This window comes from Pelophylax lessonae (assembly GCF_965119305.1).
Source record: "Pelophylax lessonae genome assembly, chromosome: 2".
Lineage (NCBI taxonomy): Eukaryota > Metazoa > Chordata > Amphibia > Anura > Ranidae > Pelophylax > Pelophylax lessonae.
The window spans coordinates 302,632,547-302,649,681 of record NC_138769.1 but is presented as its reverse complement, the minus strand read 5'-3'; the positions used below and the strand labels follow the sequence as shown (position 1 = coordinate 302,649,681).

Below are 17,135 nucleotides of genomic sequence, written 5' to 3'. Positions count from 1 at the left end.
ATGTGTAGATGAGTCCCTGCTACACTTTACAGGCTGGCTAGGAATAAAGCAATACATTCTGAGCAAAAGGTCCAAATATGGGGTCAAATTCTATAAACTGTGCGAAAGAGCTACGAGATATCTGTATGCGTTCCGCTTATACGAAGGAAGAGATTCCCAGCTCGATCCCCCTGACTGCCCAGCCTACATGGGCACAAATGGAAAGGTTGTATGGGACTTGGCGTACCCACTGCTGAGGAAAGGTTACCACATATACCTGGATAATTTTTATACCAGCCTTCCCCTCTTCAAACATCTGTACCTCGAAGGAACCCTAGCCTGCGGAACCACCAGGAAGAACAGGAAGGGCTTTCCACAATCCTTCGTGAATAAAAGAATGAGAAAGGGGGAAATAGCAGCCTTGAGAAACAACGAAGTGCTGGCCTTGAGATGGAAGGATAACAGAAATGTGTACATGATGTCCACCATTCATAACGACACCACAGTTGAGGTTCGAAGAAGAAGAGGCCCCATTCAAAAACCAACGTGTGTGCAGGATTACAATCTTTACATGGGGGGGGGGGGGGGGGGAGTGGATTTTAACGGCCAAATGATTCAGCCCTACTTAGCAACAAGGAAGTCCCGATTCTGGTACAAGAAAGTTGCAATTTATTTATTTCAATTGGCCTTTTATAACGCTTATGTAATCTACACCAAATCCACTGAAAGCCCCATCTCCTTCCTAAAATTCATTGAAGAAAATGTCACGACCCTCATCTACCCACAAGGACTCCCCCAAGAAAACCTTCACTCTGAGGCTGTTAGCCGACTTAGTGAGCGCCACTTCCCAGACCACCTTCCACCGTCTGAAGCAGGCCGAAGACGCCAAAAAAGATGCAGTGAATGCAGCAAAAGGGGATTTCGTAAAGATACCAGCTTCTATTGTCGGTACTGTCCCTCCCAACCTGGCCTGTGCATTGGAGAATGCTTCACACATTACCATACATCCATAAATTACTAGCCCATTTCCCCGTTTTCATCTGTGCTGACCAATTTTTCTCATATAACCATGCCACTGCCTTCCACATAAACTGACCCTGGCCTGTTTTTCCACTATGCCTCTGCCTACTGTTTAGACTGCTTTCACGTGAACTGACCCTGGCTTGTTTTACCGATTACGCTTCTTCTTACTGTTTGGATTGCTTCCCTGTGAACTGACCCTGGCCTGTTTTTTCAACTACGCTTCTGCCTGCCGCTTGAACTGATCTGTCGCCCCCTGCTACTGTAGTACACAGGGGTCTCACATATGTGAGGTGCTCCAGAGTTGTTTTTCCGGATAGAGAAAACCAATTTTTTTGGTTCTCTCTGGGTTTCGTAAATTCCGGATTAGGGTCTGGAGTCTTCAAAGAGATTTGGGTGGGAGAAGCATCTACCCCTGTCCCCAGGTCTCACCTGACCAAGGCCCTCAGCTGACTTACTACCATCATGCCTCTGCCTGCTGCATGATATTAGCTGTAGCAAGAGGCAGTATGTCAATGAAGGGCTGGAGAGTGGTACAATGATTGTCTGCAGTGTACCGGGACCAATATTATGGCTGTGCTGACCATGTCTCTGCCTGGAAAATTCCTTTGGACAAATGCTGCGGCTGTGCTGACAATATCCCAGTATTGACTATAGACTATATTCCTGCCTGCTGCCTGGAAAATTGCTATTGTCGCTAAGCATGTCCCTGCCTGCTGCTTGGACTAATGCTCTCCTCTGTGGACAACTGCACTACTAAAACCACAGGTAATACTTTTTTTTACACTTTCCTTTATAGAATGTATTTTGTAGTGTATTTCTTGGTATGTACATGCTATGTGTTAAAAATGTGAGGGGCCTTCAAAAATGATAGGTTGTCAGGAAATTAGATGTGCATTTTATGTTCTCAGAATGCCTGACGGTGCTACTTGAATGTTGGGCCTCTGTATGTGGTCAGGCTATGTAAAAGTCTCACACGTGTGGTATTGCCATAATTGGGAGGAGTAGCAGAATGTATTTTGGGGTACAATTTTTGCTATATACATGCAACCACTTACCGACCGCCTAACGACTATATACATCGGCCATTTAAAGCTAAATACTGGGGTTATGGCAGCATATAGCTGCCATAACCCTGGTATTTTTTAAAACGGCGGGCGGTCGGCTTTCAAATAAGGGTGGTCCCAGTGGCAGATTCGCCGCCGAATCCGCCGCAACGGTGCATGGGAAGAGGTGCCCCTCCCGCCGCGTCCTAGACGTTTTCCCAGCTTACTGGACCCGCTGGCAGCGGGGAAAACTATCGGGTCCCGTATCCTCAGAGTCGAGTGAGGGCCATCTTGCCCTCACTCAACTTCCTGTCTCTATGGACTTGGAGGACTGGAGCTACGTCAAAAGTCGTTGCCTAGCAACTGGTTTAAAAGGGACGTTTTTTTTTCTTTTTTAACAATTTATTTATTTTTTTTGTTTTTTAGTGTAGTTGTGAGGTGTGAGGTCTTTTTGACCCCAGATCTCACAATAAAGAGGACCTGTCATGCCTATTTCTATTACAAGGGATGTTTACATTCCTTGTAATAGGAATAAAAATGATCAAAACATTTTAAAAAAAAAAAAAAAACTTAATAAAATAAATAGGAAAAAAAAATTAAAGCGCCCTGTCCCCGTTAGCTCGCGCGCAGAAGCGAACGCATACGCAAGTCCCGCCCACATATGTAAACGGTGTTCAAACCACACGTGAGGTATCGCCGCGATCATTGGAGCGAGAGCAATAATTTGAGCCCTAGACCTCCTCTAACTCTAAGCTGGTAACCTGTAGAATTTTCTAAAATGTTGCCTATGGGGATTTTTAAGTACCAATGTTTGGCGCCATTCCGCGAGCGTGTGCAATTTTGAAGCATGACATGTTGGGTATCTAATTACTCGGCGTAACATTATCTTTCACATTATGGAAAAAAATTGGGCTAAATTTACTGGTTTCTTATTTTTTAATCCAAAAAAGTGCATTTTTTTCAAAAAAAATCGCATTTGGAAGACTGCTGCGCAAATATGGTGTGATAAAAAATATTGCAATGATCTCCATTTTATTCTCTAGGGTCTCTGCTAAAAAAAATATATAATGTTTGGGGGTTCTAAGTAGTTTTCTAGCAAAAAAATGATTTTACCTTATAAACACCAAGTGTCAAAAATAGGCCCAGTCTTAAAGTGGATAAATGGACAACTTTGTGTAAAGTGCTACTTGGATGTTGGGCCTATGTATGTGGCTAGGCTGTGTAAAAGTATTACACATGTGGTATCGTCATACTCAGGAGGAATAGCAGAATGTATTTTGGGGTGCGATTTTTGCTATGTACATCCTATGTGTTAGAAATATTGCATAAATTGACAACTTTGTGTAAAAAAAAAAATGCGTTTTCATTTTCTTTCCACATTTTCCAAAAACTTGTGGAAAAAAATGACATGTTCAAAAGACTCATTATGCCTCAAAAATTATACATTGGGGGTGTTTGCTTTCCAAAATGGGGTCATTTTCTGGGGGTTTCCATTGTCCTGGTGCTCCAGGGCCTTCAAAAGTGCGATAGGTTGTCAGGAAATTATATGTGTAATTTATGCTCCTAGAATGCCGGACGGTGCTAATTGGATGTTAGGCCTCTGTATATGGCTAGGCTGTGAAAAAGTCTCACACATGTGGTATCGACATACTCAGGAGGAGTAGTAGAATGTGTTTTGGGGTGTAGTTGCAAGTATACATGTGCTGTGTGAGAGAAATAACCTGTTAATACGTCAATTTGTAAAAAAAAAAAAAAAAAAAAATCTTCATTTTGCAAAGAATTGTGGGAAAAAATTACAACTTCAAAAAACTCACCACGCCCCTTATTAAATACCTTGGAATGTCTACTTTCCAAAAAGGGGTAATTTGGGGGGTATTTGTACTTTCCTGACTTTTTAGTGTCTCAAGAAATGATAGGCCTTCAGTACATCAGGTGTGATCAAGTAAGGTCAATTTTCAATGAATAGCACCATAGCTTGTGGACTCTATTAACTTTCACAAAGACCAAATAATATACACTTATTTGGGTTATTTTTACCAAAGATAAGTATCAGTATAAATTTTGGCCAAAATTTGTGAAGAAAAATTACTAATCTGCAAAATTTTATGACAGAAACAAAGAAAATGCGTTTTTACACGATATTTTCAGTCTTTTTTTATTTATAGCACAAAAAATAAAAAACCCAGTAGTGATTAAATACCATCAAAAGAAAGCTCTATTTGTGTGAAAAAAAGGACACAAATTTTTTATGGGTACAGTGTTGCATGACTGAGTAATTCTCAGTCAAAGTGTGAGAGCGCTGAAAGCTGAAAATCGGTCTGGGCAGGAAGGGGGTGAAAGTGCACTGTAGGCAAGTGGTTAAGGTTGTGAACAAATCAGCCTTTATAAATTATGCAGTGTCTAAAAAATTATAGCCACTGAGGATGTGCAGAGCAGGGTGAGACAGTGTGTTACTGGATTTTAACCAGTACAGGCACTTCTTTTTAATGTTTTACATAACTAAATCTGCAAAAAAGGACCAGACTGAAGTGATCTTGCAGGACTTTATTTTCTGACTAAAGTTTGAATTTAAATCTTGCATGTGTTTGTGTATTTCTTCCAGATCTGTACAGTAATCTAGTGTGAAACTTTGTTCCCGTGCAGGAGCTTCCTGTAATAAAGACCGGTCACTGCTGCGCTCTATCCTTGTGCAGGATGGCAGGTCTTGATTCCACCCCATTCCATAGTTTTCTGCAGATAGCCTGTAGTGGGTGGTGCCTGCTCGGCCCCTCCCACAGCTCTGCTTTCTGCACAGGTTTATTCAAGCACAGTGATGATGTCACTGCTACTTTCACAAGTTAACATCTGGCTTTGCAAAAGCATTCAGTGCAAACAATATGGATTTACAGTATCTTACAAAAGTGAGTACACCCTTTACATTTTTGTAAATATTTTATAATAGCTTTTCATGAGACAACACTGAAGAAATGACACTTTGCTAAAATGCAAAGTAGTGAGTGTACATCTTGTAGAACAGTGTAAATTTGCTGTCCCCTCAAAATAACTCAACCCACAGCCATTATTGTCTAAACCACTGGAAACAAAAAGTACACCCCTAGCAAAAATGTCCAAATTGGGCCCAAAGTGTCAATATTTTGTGTGGCCCTCATTTTTCAGCACTTCCTTAACCCTCTTAGACATGGAGTTCACTAGAGCTTCACAGGTTGCCACTGGCATCCTCTTCCACTCCTCCATGGTGACATCATGGAGCTGCTGGATGTTAGAGACCTTGCACTCCTCCACCTTCCGTTTGAGGATGCCCCACAGATGCTCAATAGGGTTTAGGTCTGGAGACATGCTTGGCCAGCCCATCACCTTTACCCTCAGCTTCTTTAGCAAGGCAGTGGTGCTCTTGGAGGTGCGATTGGGGTCCTTCTGTTGCAATACTGCCCTGCGGCCCATTCTCTGAAGGGAGGGGGATCATGCTCTACTTCAGTATGTCACAGTATATGTTGGCATTCATGGTTCCCTCATTGAACTGTAGCTCCCCAATGCCGGCAGCACTCATGCAGTCCTAGACCATGGCACTCCCACCACAATGCTTGACTGTAGGCAAGACACACTTGTCTTTGTACTCCAGACCTGGTTGCCGCCAAATAACGCTTGACACCATCTGAATCAAATAGGTTTATCTTGGTCTCATCAGACCACAGGACATGGTTCCAGTAATCCATGTCCTTAGTCTACTTGTCTTCAGCAAACTGTTTGTGGGCTTTCTTGTGTATCATCTTTGGAAGAGGCTTCCTTCTGGGACGACAGCCATGCAGACCAATTTGATGCAGTGTGGCTTATGGTCTGAGCACTGACAGGCTGACCCCCCACCCCCACAACCTCTGCAGCAATACTGGCAGCACTCATTCGTCTATTTCCCAAAGACAATCCCCAGATATGACGCTGAGCATGTGCACTCAACTTCTTTAGTCGACCATGGAGAGGCCTGTTCTGAGTGGAACCTGTCCTATTAAAGCTCTGTATGGTCTTGGCCACCTTGCTGCAGCTCAGTTTCAGGGTCTTGGCAATCTTCTTTTAGCCTAGGCCATCTTTATGTAGAGCAACAATTCTTTTTTTCAGATCCTCAGTATTATTTGCCACGAGGTGCCATGTTGAACTTGAACTGACCAGTATGAGAAATTGAAAGCGATAACACCAAATTTAACACACCTGCTCCCCTTTCACACCTGAGACCTTGTAACACTAACAAGTCACATGACACTGGGTAAAGAAAATGGCTAACTGGGCCCCAATTTGGACATTTTTCACTTAGGGGTGTACTCACTGTTGTTGCCAGCAGTTGAGACATCAATGGCTGTTATTTTGATGGGACATCAACTTTGCACTGTTATAGAAGCTGTACACTCACTACTTTACATTGTAGCCAAGTGTAATTTCTTCAGTAGTGTTACATGAAAAAACATAATAAAACATTTACAAAAATTTTTGAGATACTGTATATGGTTTGCAGCTATTGACAAATATAGTCCAATAAAAGTTTTTGTGCCCAGAGTTCAGCTTTATTATTTTACATTATAAAGGTAAGCTTAAAATAGAAATTGAGGTCTACTAACATAATGCAGGCTTGTTTAGGCCAGCCATGGATGATTCAAATCTTGGCCGCCTCAGCAGGGACCGGCTGAGATTCGAACCATGTATGGGGCAGGCTGACTGTACCACCAGCAGGACTGATTTTTAGGATGCGATTATTGCCATTGTAGTCCCCTGCCCCCCCCCCCCCCCCCCGCAGGGAAAAACAATAGCTCCACAGGTTGCAGGAAGGAAAATCGCATAATACATGGCCTGCTTCAGCAGTGCTGCTGGATGACTGTATTACTGATCCTGTTGTCGTTCTGTAATTCACCCATACAGGGGTCTTCTTGAAAACAATAGACTTTTACAAGCTCTAATAACCTGAAAAATGCAGGATGCCCCTAGTAACCACAGAGCAAGCAATTCTTTTTTGGCTTAATCTTTTAGTCATATGATGACATACAAAAGCACCATTTCCTTTATCTGTGCACTTAGGACCAGATCATGGGCTGCTGATGCTTACCTGTCCTGAGGCATTATAAGTGTATCTCTGACATGCAAGATACCAATGAATGGGTCGTGTTCGGTTCCCTGCTGATAGTCTTTATAGTGATGTTTGACAACATCTTTGAAAAACAAGAGAGAAGAGAAAGAGAAGCAAGAGATATATTAGGCATCCACATACATTCACTGACTTAATCAGTCGCATTGCATTAACAGTACACGATATTTGATACATACCAATGATTTTCTCAACCATAACAAACATCTGTTTTTCCCCGTCTTCTATGTTCCTCCAGTGATAGCGCAAGTAGATCAAAAATAACCAGAGAACAAAGACAACTGATGGAAAAGAAAACACTGGTAAATGTAAAATCAATAGCCCTAGAATCTCAACCAAACATTACCAGTAGTAAAGTGCTCTTGCAGCCCTGGAAAAAATATGCTGCAAAAGAGAAGGCAGGTGCAGGTAGATATTGCATTTGTTTTTTTCAATTATGAAAGTATTTTGGAAATCTCACATCCTGTACAGACTAATGCACTATACATACATACATACACAATACGAAAAATCGGCCGTTTGGACAGTTCTTTTGTTTTTTGGCCAGTTAATGGGCACGAAATCGGTAGTGACGTTTTTGAGCCGAAAAAAAAAGAAGGACAAGTTTGGAAATTTTCTCGCGAACGATAAATTCAAAAAGGTTAATGTGTTTCTCGTCCAAACTGTTTGCACTAGATATATGTGAAAAAACAAAAAACAAAAAGCTGATTCATTTATGTCCACTGAACGATTTATAGGTCATTACATGATGGCACGATCTTTGCTTTCACGGCCGAATGTTTGTTTTTCGAAAAATGAGTTTGAACAACTTTTCGTATTAGTGTATAGCCAGCTTAAGTTTGGGTTTTGTAATCCCCCTTTCCCACTGGAGCATATTTGTACCAAAAAAAAAAAAAAATTCATTATACATCACTTTTGTCCAGGTACAAGGTCACAGCTTCCCCCCACCCCCTTTTCTTCCTCAGGTGATCAGCAGATCCCAGATTGTCACCCTCTATAACATACTCCTATAAGTCCAGGGTGAGGGCCACAGGCTTGCAGAAGTGGGAACTAAAACCTGCGTACCATAATATAAGATTTTATGCTGTAGGGCTTTTGTTCTGCTAAATCTTTCCTGGCGATCCTGCCAGTCACAGTAGTTCCTGTGGTAGAGCAAGAATGCTAACCCACTGCTTTACAATGCTCGCTCAGAATGATGGGATACAAGCAGCCGTATCGTATACATAGCACATCATGTGTCTGTAGTCTCCTTCTGACCATGCATCATACGGCTCATCAATGCCACTTTGTGTCCACAACATTTGACATAGTGGCAAAAGTGGCTAGCTCTTTAAAGGATAAGTCCACCCTACCACTAAAATCCCTGCATCTATAGATCTCCATGATCCAACACTAACCTATTTAGCCCTGTAAAGAAGAAATCAGTATACTTACTTTTTTGAAGCCGATCCGACCCCACGCTGAGCTGTCAGCCGAGGCTTCGCTGGGTAGGTGGGTGCAGAGGACACAGCCGACAATGAAAGCCCCTTAGTAACTATGGGTGACATCACTTCCCATTCATTTCACAGCCGTTGACTGTGTCCTCTGCAGAGCTTCAACCGCTGGAGATTGGGTAGGATCGGCTTCAAAAAAGCTACATATACGGATTTCCTCCTTACATGGCTAAATAGGTTAATGTTAGATGGCTGAGATCTATAGATGCAGGAATTTTAGTTTTAGGGTGGACTTATCCTTTAAGACACTGACCTGATGGTAAAGTCACAGTTTGATGCTTGGCCAATGCTTTGTATAGCAGGGAAGTAGGACTTTGGTCTTATGAGTAAATAAAAATCTAAAGAAAGGAGGTACAAAATGGTTTTTCAAACTTTTTTAAATCGGCATACTGTTTTTTTTTTTTGTTTTTTTTTTTTAAGCCAGCAAAATGTTTTTAAATGAGTGGAGACAAAAAAAATAAACTGCCAGACCTGCTACATAACCTGTCAAAGTCAAATGATAGAACTGATTGGAGGAGAGCCTTTCTATGCATTAGGCACAGAGAACATTGTGGGCTACAACAAGCAGTATGCGCAATATGTAGTAGTAGTGCATATTAAAATGAAGAGCAGGTAGTGATATCTGCTCTGCTATATAAAGAGTCCCTAAATGACCGCCAGTACTGTTCATACAAAGCAAACAGTGGAAATAGAGGTGCACTGAATGGAAATGTTGGTACCGAAACCTAAAATACAGGATGCACTTGGCTGAAAACCGAAAAATGACAGTTTAAATAAAAAAAAAAAAAAAATTACATTTTTAAATATATTATTATATTCGACTTTTTAAATAATAACATTAAAAAAACAAGGCGTAACTTAGATATTCCATTGGGGGCTTACGAATGGATCATTCCATCCTTCGACATTAGATTGGAAAAAGAATGCCCACAACTATTGGCTCAGCGTTAAGGATAGCTCTCTCCCCGCAGACTCCCCGCACAAATTCGCCATTTTCACAAAACTAACAAACTCGCCTTCCAGTTATCCCTCCCTGCTACGGCATGGGACTTCCTTAGGGGCCACGCTATATCTAGCACACGGGGCATATTTTTTTTTTACAACTTGTATATGTATACCCAAGCACCTTCATTGAACCCAAGTAGGACTAAATGGGAATCTGAATTCCAATTGACCTTTACAGATTCACAATGGCATAAGGCCATCACGGTCAACTATAAACTGTCTAAATGTTTTGATGATTGGGAACAATTTCTGAAAATATACCATGGATGGTAATTAACGCCTCATAGGCTATCTAAAATCTATCCCTCCTCCAGTGCATTGTGTTGGAGACGGTGCAATAAGGTAGGAACACTGTATCATATCCTTTGGGATTGCACCTTTGTTCAACCCTTTTGGAAGGAAGTTGAGGTTTTACTTGGAGTTTTTCTGGGCACGACCTTCTTTATCTGGCCGGCTTTGGCACTTTTGAACTTGGGAATAGATCTGATCCCTCCGAAGTACCAGACTATAGTACTCCACATCTTGTTTGCTGCTAGATTGACCATCACTCACCAATGGAAATCACCTGAGTCACCAAAAATTCAGGAACTTACTTCACGGGTAAACACACAATGTCATTTTGAGAAGTTACTAGCTGTTAAAGATCATAGAATGCCTACCTTTAGCAAACGATGGATTCACTGGTTAAAGCATCCTAATGCCGCTCCTGGTCTCAAGCCCAATTAGCCTGCTTTGATTTACTACCACAGAGTATTCCCTTTACTTTACCTTTCATGTATTCTCTGTTAGTGTCACAAATAACACCTTGTAGAACTCTGTACATGTCAGTCTAATATATGGTGGTCCGCGGACTTTTAGCTGTCGGAGGGTCTACCCCCTCCCCCCAACTGGACACAGTGTGTACCCATTTGGGGTGTTCAGTGGGGTTGGGGGTGGCCCTATTAGAGAATGGCCATCAGCGACCCCATCTTATAAGTATTAATGCTATTCGTATATTTGGATTGCTTAATCCTGTAATGGCTTATCTACATGGGCATGAAGTTAGATTACATAACTGCACCTATGTGCTACTGGCCATAATATCAATGTTTTAGGAGTTTGCTTTCCTCTGTTATTATTATGATTTCCTTTCACTGGTTCCAAGATTGATGGTGCTTGAACCTCGCTGACTCTTCTTGCTGACACCAGCGATACCAAGAGGAAGAGGAACCCCTTAAGTACTGTAGATCAATCCCACAATGGGAATTTCCTATAACTTGTCGGTTTTGACTTTTACCGATAGGCCGAATAGTTCCATACAGAGCAGTGATACCCCCTTCCTGCCCAGACCAATTTTCAGCTTTCAGCGCTCTCACACTTTTAATGATAATTACTCAGTCATACAACACTGTACCCAATCAAGTTTTTTATCATTTTTTTTCACACAAATAGAGCTTTCTTTTGGTAGTATTTAATCACTGCTGGGTTTTTTATTTTTTTGCGATAGAAGTGAAAAAAGAGTGAATATTTTGAAAAAAAAAAAAAACATTTTGTTTTAGTTTCTATTATAAAATTTTGTAAATAAGTAATTTTTTTTCATAAATTTGGGCCAAAATTTATACTTCTACATATCTTTGGTAAAAATAACCCAAATTAGTGGTTATTATTTAGTTTGTGTGAAAGTTATAGAGTCTACAAGTTATGGTGCCAATCATTGAGAATTGATCACACCTGATGTACCGACGGCCTATCTCATTTCTTAAGGCCCTAAAAAGTCAGGACAGTACAAATACCCCCCAAATGACCCCTTTTTGGAAAGTAGACATTCCAGGGTATTTAGTAAGAGGCATGGTGAGTTTTTTGAAGTTGTAATTTTTTTCCCACAATTCCTGGGAAAATTAAGAAATATTTTTTTTTTCTATACATAATTGTCAAAACAACAAGTTATTTCTCGCACACAGTATATGCATACTTGCAATTACACCCCAAAATACATTCTGCTACTCCTCCTGAGTATGGCGATACCACATGTGAGAGACTTTTACACAGCCTAGCCACATACAGAGGCCCGACATGCAAGGAGCACCATCAGGTGTTCTAGGAGCATAAATTACACATATAATTTCCTAACGACCTATCACACTTTTGAAGGCCCTGGAGCACCGGGACAATGGAATTACCCACAAAATAACCCCATTTTGGAAAGCAAACACCCCAACGTATATTCTATGAGGCATAATGAGTCTTTTGAACATGTCATTTTTTTCCACAAGTTTTTGGAAAATGTGGAAAGAAAATGAAAACGCTTTTTTTTTTTTTTTTTTTTTTTTTTACACAAAGTTGTCCATTTATAGGATATTTCTAACACATAGCATGTACATAGCAAAAATGGCACCCCAAAATACATTCTGCCACTCCTGAGTATGGCGATACCACATATGTGGGACTTTGTCACAGCATAGCCACATACAGAGGTCCAACATGCAAGGAGCACCGTCCGGTGTTCTAGCAGCATAAATTACACATATCATTTCATTACAACCTATCACACTTTTTGAAGGCCCTGGAACCCCAGGACAATGGAAACCCCCACAAAATGACCCCATTTTGGGAAGCAAACACCCCAACACATAATCTAGGAGGCATGGGCTGCAGATAGGTACTCGGGCACTCTAATGGGCTGGAGACAGGTACCCGGATACGTTGATGGGCAGAAGACAGGTAGTCAGGTACTCTATTGGGCTGGAGACAGGTACTCCGATACCCTGATGGGCTGGAGACAGGTACTCCGATACCCTGATGGGCTGGAGACAGGTACTCCGATACCCTGATGGGCTGGAGACAGGTACTCCGATACCCTGATGGGCTGGAGACAGGTACTCCGATACCCTGATGGGCTGGAGACAGGTACTCCGATACCCTGATGGGCTGGAGACAGGTACTCCGATACCCTGATGGGCTGGAGACAGGTACTCCGATACCCTGATGGGCTGGAGACAGGTACTCCGATACCCTGATGGGCTGGAGACAGGTACTCCGATACCCTGATGGGCTGGAGACAGGTACTCCGATACCCTGATGGGCTGGAGACAGGTACTCCGATACCCTGATGGGCTGGAGACAGGTACTCCGATACCCTGATGGGCTGGAGACAGGTACTCCGATACCCTGATGGGCTGGAGACAGGTACTCCGATACCCTGATGGGCTGGAGACAGGTACTCCGATACCCTGATGGGCTGGAGACAGGTACTCCGATACCCTGATGGGCTGGAGACAGGTACTCCGTTACCCTGATGGGCTGGAGACAGGTACTCCGGTATTATGATGGGCTGTAGATAGGTACTCTGAAGGGCTGGAGACAGGCACACGGGTACTCTGATGACAGGTACTCGGGTACTCTGATGGGCTGGTGACAGGTACTCGGGTACTCTGATGGGCTGGTGACAGGTACTCGGGTACTCTGATGGGCTGGTGACAGGTACTCGGGTACTCTGATGGGCTGGTGACAGGTACTCGGGTACTCTGATGGGCTGGTGACAGGTACTCGGGTACTCTGATGGGCTGGTGACAGGTACTCGGGTACTCTGATGGGCTGGTGACAGGAACTTTGATGGGTTAGTGACAAGTACTCTTTATTGGGGGGGGCAATCAGTGTGTTTGGGGTGCACTATGATGGGTAACTAGCTGTTACCTCAATCTCCTGCTCACACGGGATCACTGTGTGAGGAGGACGACACGGTGACAGCTAGTTACCGTTTCTCTGACATTTTTGTGCCGGACACAGCCGGTTACGTGGTATAAAAGCCAGAGAGAATGAGCGGCACGCACTGGAGCCGCTCATGTGATTGGCTGTGATTGACACAGCCGATCACATGGTAAACAGCCAATTTCTATTGGCTGTTTACCTTGATCAGGGATGGGCTATGTCCGAGGGACGAGCCTCATCCGTGATCGCCGGGGGGGGGGGGGGGCGCAGTAGCAACTAGAATGACGTCCGCCCGGATCTAGAATCTAGAAAGCCATCCTGCCGGCGTCATTTGACTATAGGCCGGTATGGATGTGGTTAAAGCATGTTATACAACACAGTGCTTGTGCTGTGTCATTTGGCCCCTTCTTCGGTCATAAAACCTGGCTGATCCTGCCAGTTTCTACCCACCCCTCTGTACACGGACCACGGTGTATCATGGCTGCTTAGCCCTGACACAGTGGTCAGAGTATGTGCCTCCGTCACCCGCAGCCCTGCTCACTACTCTCCTTTGTCCTCCTCCCTGCCTGTCCGCTCTGTGTTATGGCCCGCCCCTCCTGCTGCTAAAAGAACGGTTAATAGGTTATATAATCCTGTTCATCTCCTAAGCCTCTATGCCTCGGTCTCTGTGTTTTATCAAAAAAATGCTGTATATACCTGATTTCACTGTGCTGCTCTGATCACGTGACCGACTGGCTCTCTCTCTCTCCTACCGAGTGACGTTAGCAGGGGAATCTCTGCCCCGCCCCCTGCAGCTGTCAGACAGGGAGAGGAGAGAGCCAGCCAGTCATGTGATCGCCGAGCAGCACACTGAAATCAGGTATATACAGCATTTTTTTTTATAAAACACAGAGACCAAGGCACACAGGCTTAGGAGACAACCTGGATTATACAAAGTCCTGCAAGTGGCTTAACAACCACTTTAAAGCAGTATTAAACACAAAAGCAAACATATTGCATCTTACCAGTTTTTAGATGTGGTGGTTGTATTTGTTTCCTTTTTTATACTTTCTTTCTTCTATTTTCATCTGGTGAGTCAGCCAGAAAGTCTGCTATTTTTCAAAAGCACAAGCTCTTTAGCAGAATGGATCAGTTTACATTGATGAGACAAACCACTTAACACTGGCAGGGGTGATTAAAATGACCAGCTTTTATTGATTCATGCAAACCTTTATCCCAAAAAGGAAGAAAATGTTTGCTATAGCCGAAAAATATAAAGTGTGGGCTGGAGTTTGCCTTCATAGGTTAGTATATCTAAATCTACTAAATTTATTTAGGACTACCCACTCTAGCAGAGTGACAATGCTGCTGTACTACTGTGCCTCCTGTTCTCATTCTTATTATTACTGGTGGTGTTACTAGCCAGATCACCAGGTGAAAAGAGAAGGTTGATTGGAAAGCTGCAATAGAATTCATTTTTGGTTTTGTTACCTCTTTGAAAGTTAGACTAAACAAGAACAAGTAAAACAATAAAAAACACAAATGAAGCACTTCCTACCAAAAAGGGCCAAGAAAAGGTTAGAAATAGCTGTGTAAAGCGCGTTTATTAGTCGGCAAATAATTCCAAGATGGGGACGTGAAGATTCAACACAGGAGACGAGGGAGCCCATGGTGACAATCTCTCCATCTTCACCTTTTGCCCTAAAAAATACATATGTAGTTACAAATAAGGAACAAGCAAGGAATTATTACAATATCAAATGTTTCTAAGACCGAATCAGATATAAAGGAAAAAAAGGATGATGACCAGAAGTATAGAGATTAGCAGCAGTATGACTCACCATATGCCTAAATGTTCATCCCTGTTCAGCAGCCAATCTAGAGCAGAATCAAATTTCTCTGGTGCATGGTCAAAAACGTTCTATAAAGGATATGCAACAACAAAGTTAAGTCTCAAAATTCAATGACTCAGGACAAAATGATAGGTCATCACTGATACTTACCATTACATGTTCTTTTGCTCTCCTAATTGGTATACACTTGCTTTTCAGACCAGAAGGATTTCCACACTCAAAGCTACCTAATATGATAATGAAAGAAGAAATTTAGGTCTTCATGAGACTTAAAACCAGAAGTAAAGCCTAAAAAAAAAGAAATTTAGGTCTTCATGAGACTTAAAACCAGAAATAAAGCCTAAAAAAAAAAAAAAAAAAACCTGATAGGTAGGCTTTTCTGACAGATGACAGATTCTCTCCTTTGCCTGTCAGTTTTCTTTTGCATGATAGTGAAAAGTCTTTGCACAGTTCTATGCCAGGACAAACGTAACCCCTAAGCAGTGACAGGGAGTTACATCACCTTAGAGCAGCCCAAGATTCCAAACCAGGAACTCGACTAGAAGCTGACTGGATTGAGAGGGATGAGCCTGCAGCAATGGAAGGGATCGCTTGCTAGGTAATATGCCATAATGTGTAACAATGGCATTTTATGGCTTATAGCACATCATGGCAATAAGGGGGTCCAAAATTTTCCTTTTGTTGCGGTGGTTTACTTCCACTTAAAAACGGTGGTGCTTCTTTACAATAAAATCAGGCTGTGTGTGTAAAACAAAAAGGTTTTGTGTTATGCATGAAAGCGATCACAAAATGTTAAAATTATTAAAGCGGAGTTCCAACCTAATTTTACACTTTACTTCATTCTTACCTATATCCCTTTCTAAAATCGAATTGGCTATTTTTTTTGTTCACTTATCTTATTTTTAATGAATAATATCTTCCCTTCCTTCCACTTCCTCCTTATGCGGCCGCCATTTCCTGCTTTTCATTGACTCCTGGGAGATGAGTGTCATCAATCCCAGGAGTCAATGCGCCTACATCGGTGTCCCTTGTCACTTCCGGTGCAGGCACGAGAACAGCTTCTGGGCATGCGCAATGACTTAAACCAGCTGTGGGATGACGCGCCTGCACCGGAAGTAACGAGGTATAGCATCCTGGGACTCAAGACTCTAGGAAGAGAGACACTGCAGCTTCCGCTGCCCACACCGCAGATGGCTGGAAGATAAGCAATTCATCCTTTTAGGTACACTAAACAGGGGACAGGTTAGAGGATATCATTGTTTAAATGCACAAACAATGACTATTCTAGGGGTATTTTTTAGTAAGGAAAAAAAATAAATTTGGCCGGAACTCCCTTTAAAGTCACTTTATATTTCAGTTCACCTGCCACCACCGTGATTGCTTGACTAACCCTTGCTGAAAACTTAAAGCAAATTCCAGAAAAAGCTGCCTGCAAAGACGAAATAAAAAATAAAGAAGGTAGAACACCTACATCTTTGGCTGGTGGTGCCTCATTTTCACTTCAGGAGCTACAGCTGACAAAAAGCCTTCTGCATCTGTCACACTTCTGGGTTTCAATAACAAACAAAATGGCCCCTGCCCCCACCTATAACTGGCCTTTGCAGCAACGTCAAAGGCGGTTTCTCAGAAGGGAAGGGGAGCATAAGGCACCTGACCTAGGGAGGAAAAAAAAAAAAAATGTATAAAATTGTGGCCTTATATACAGAAGTGACTTGGGGATCAGCAGAAGGACTCAGCAAGAACTGTGGAGGACCCAGGGTAACAACGATTTTGAAATGTTGACTCCCTTCAGAATTCGGAGGAAGATTTCTACTCAATGGAGGAGCAGTCTGGCAGCACAGGTTGCAGTAAAGGTGAGTATTTATCTCCCTTTTTTACATGTATGCCTTTTTGCAAATATATTTACTAATATCAAGGTCACTTGAAGCATAATTCATGCGAGCAAGAA

General features: G+C 42.4%; 1 protein-coding gene across 1 annotated transcript in view; it reads right to left on the bottom strand.

Moving 5' to 3' along the window:
* Window positions 1-17,135, bottom strand: part of LEMD2 (LEM domain nuclear envelope protein 2) — a 74,985-nt gene that overhangs the window by 5,036 nt on the left and 52,814 nt on the right. The window contains exons 4-8 of the mRNA XM_082246391.1: window positions 15,338-15,414; window positions 15,176-15,255; window positions 14,893-15,035; window positions 7,350-7,451; window positions 7,132-7,234 (exon numbers count right to left, since the gene is read on the bottom strand). Of these exons, the coding sequence (XP_082102517.1) occupies window positions 7,132-7,234; window positions 7,350-7,451; window positions 14,893-15,035; window positions 15,176-15,255; window positions 15,338-15,414 (505 nt within the window). The remainder of the gene's footprint in view (window positions 1-7,131; window positions 7,235-7,349; window positions 7,452-14,892; window positions 15,036-15,175; window positions 15,256-15,337; window positions 15,415-17,135) is intronic.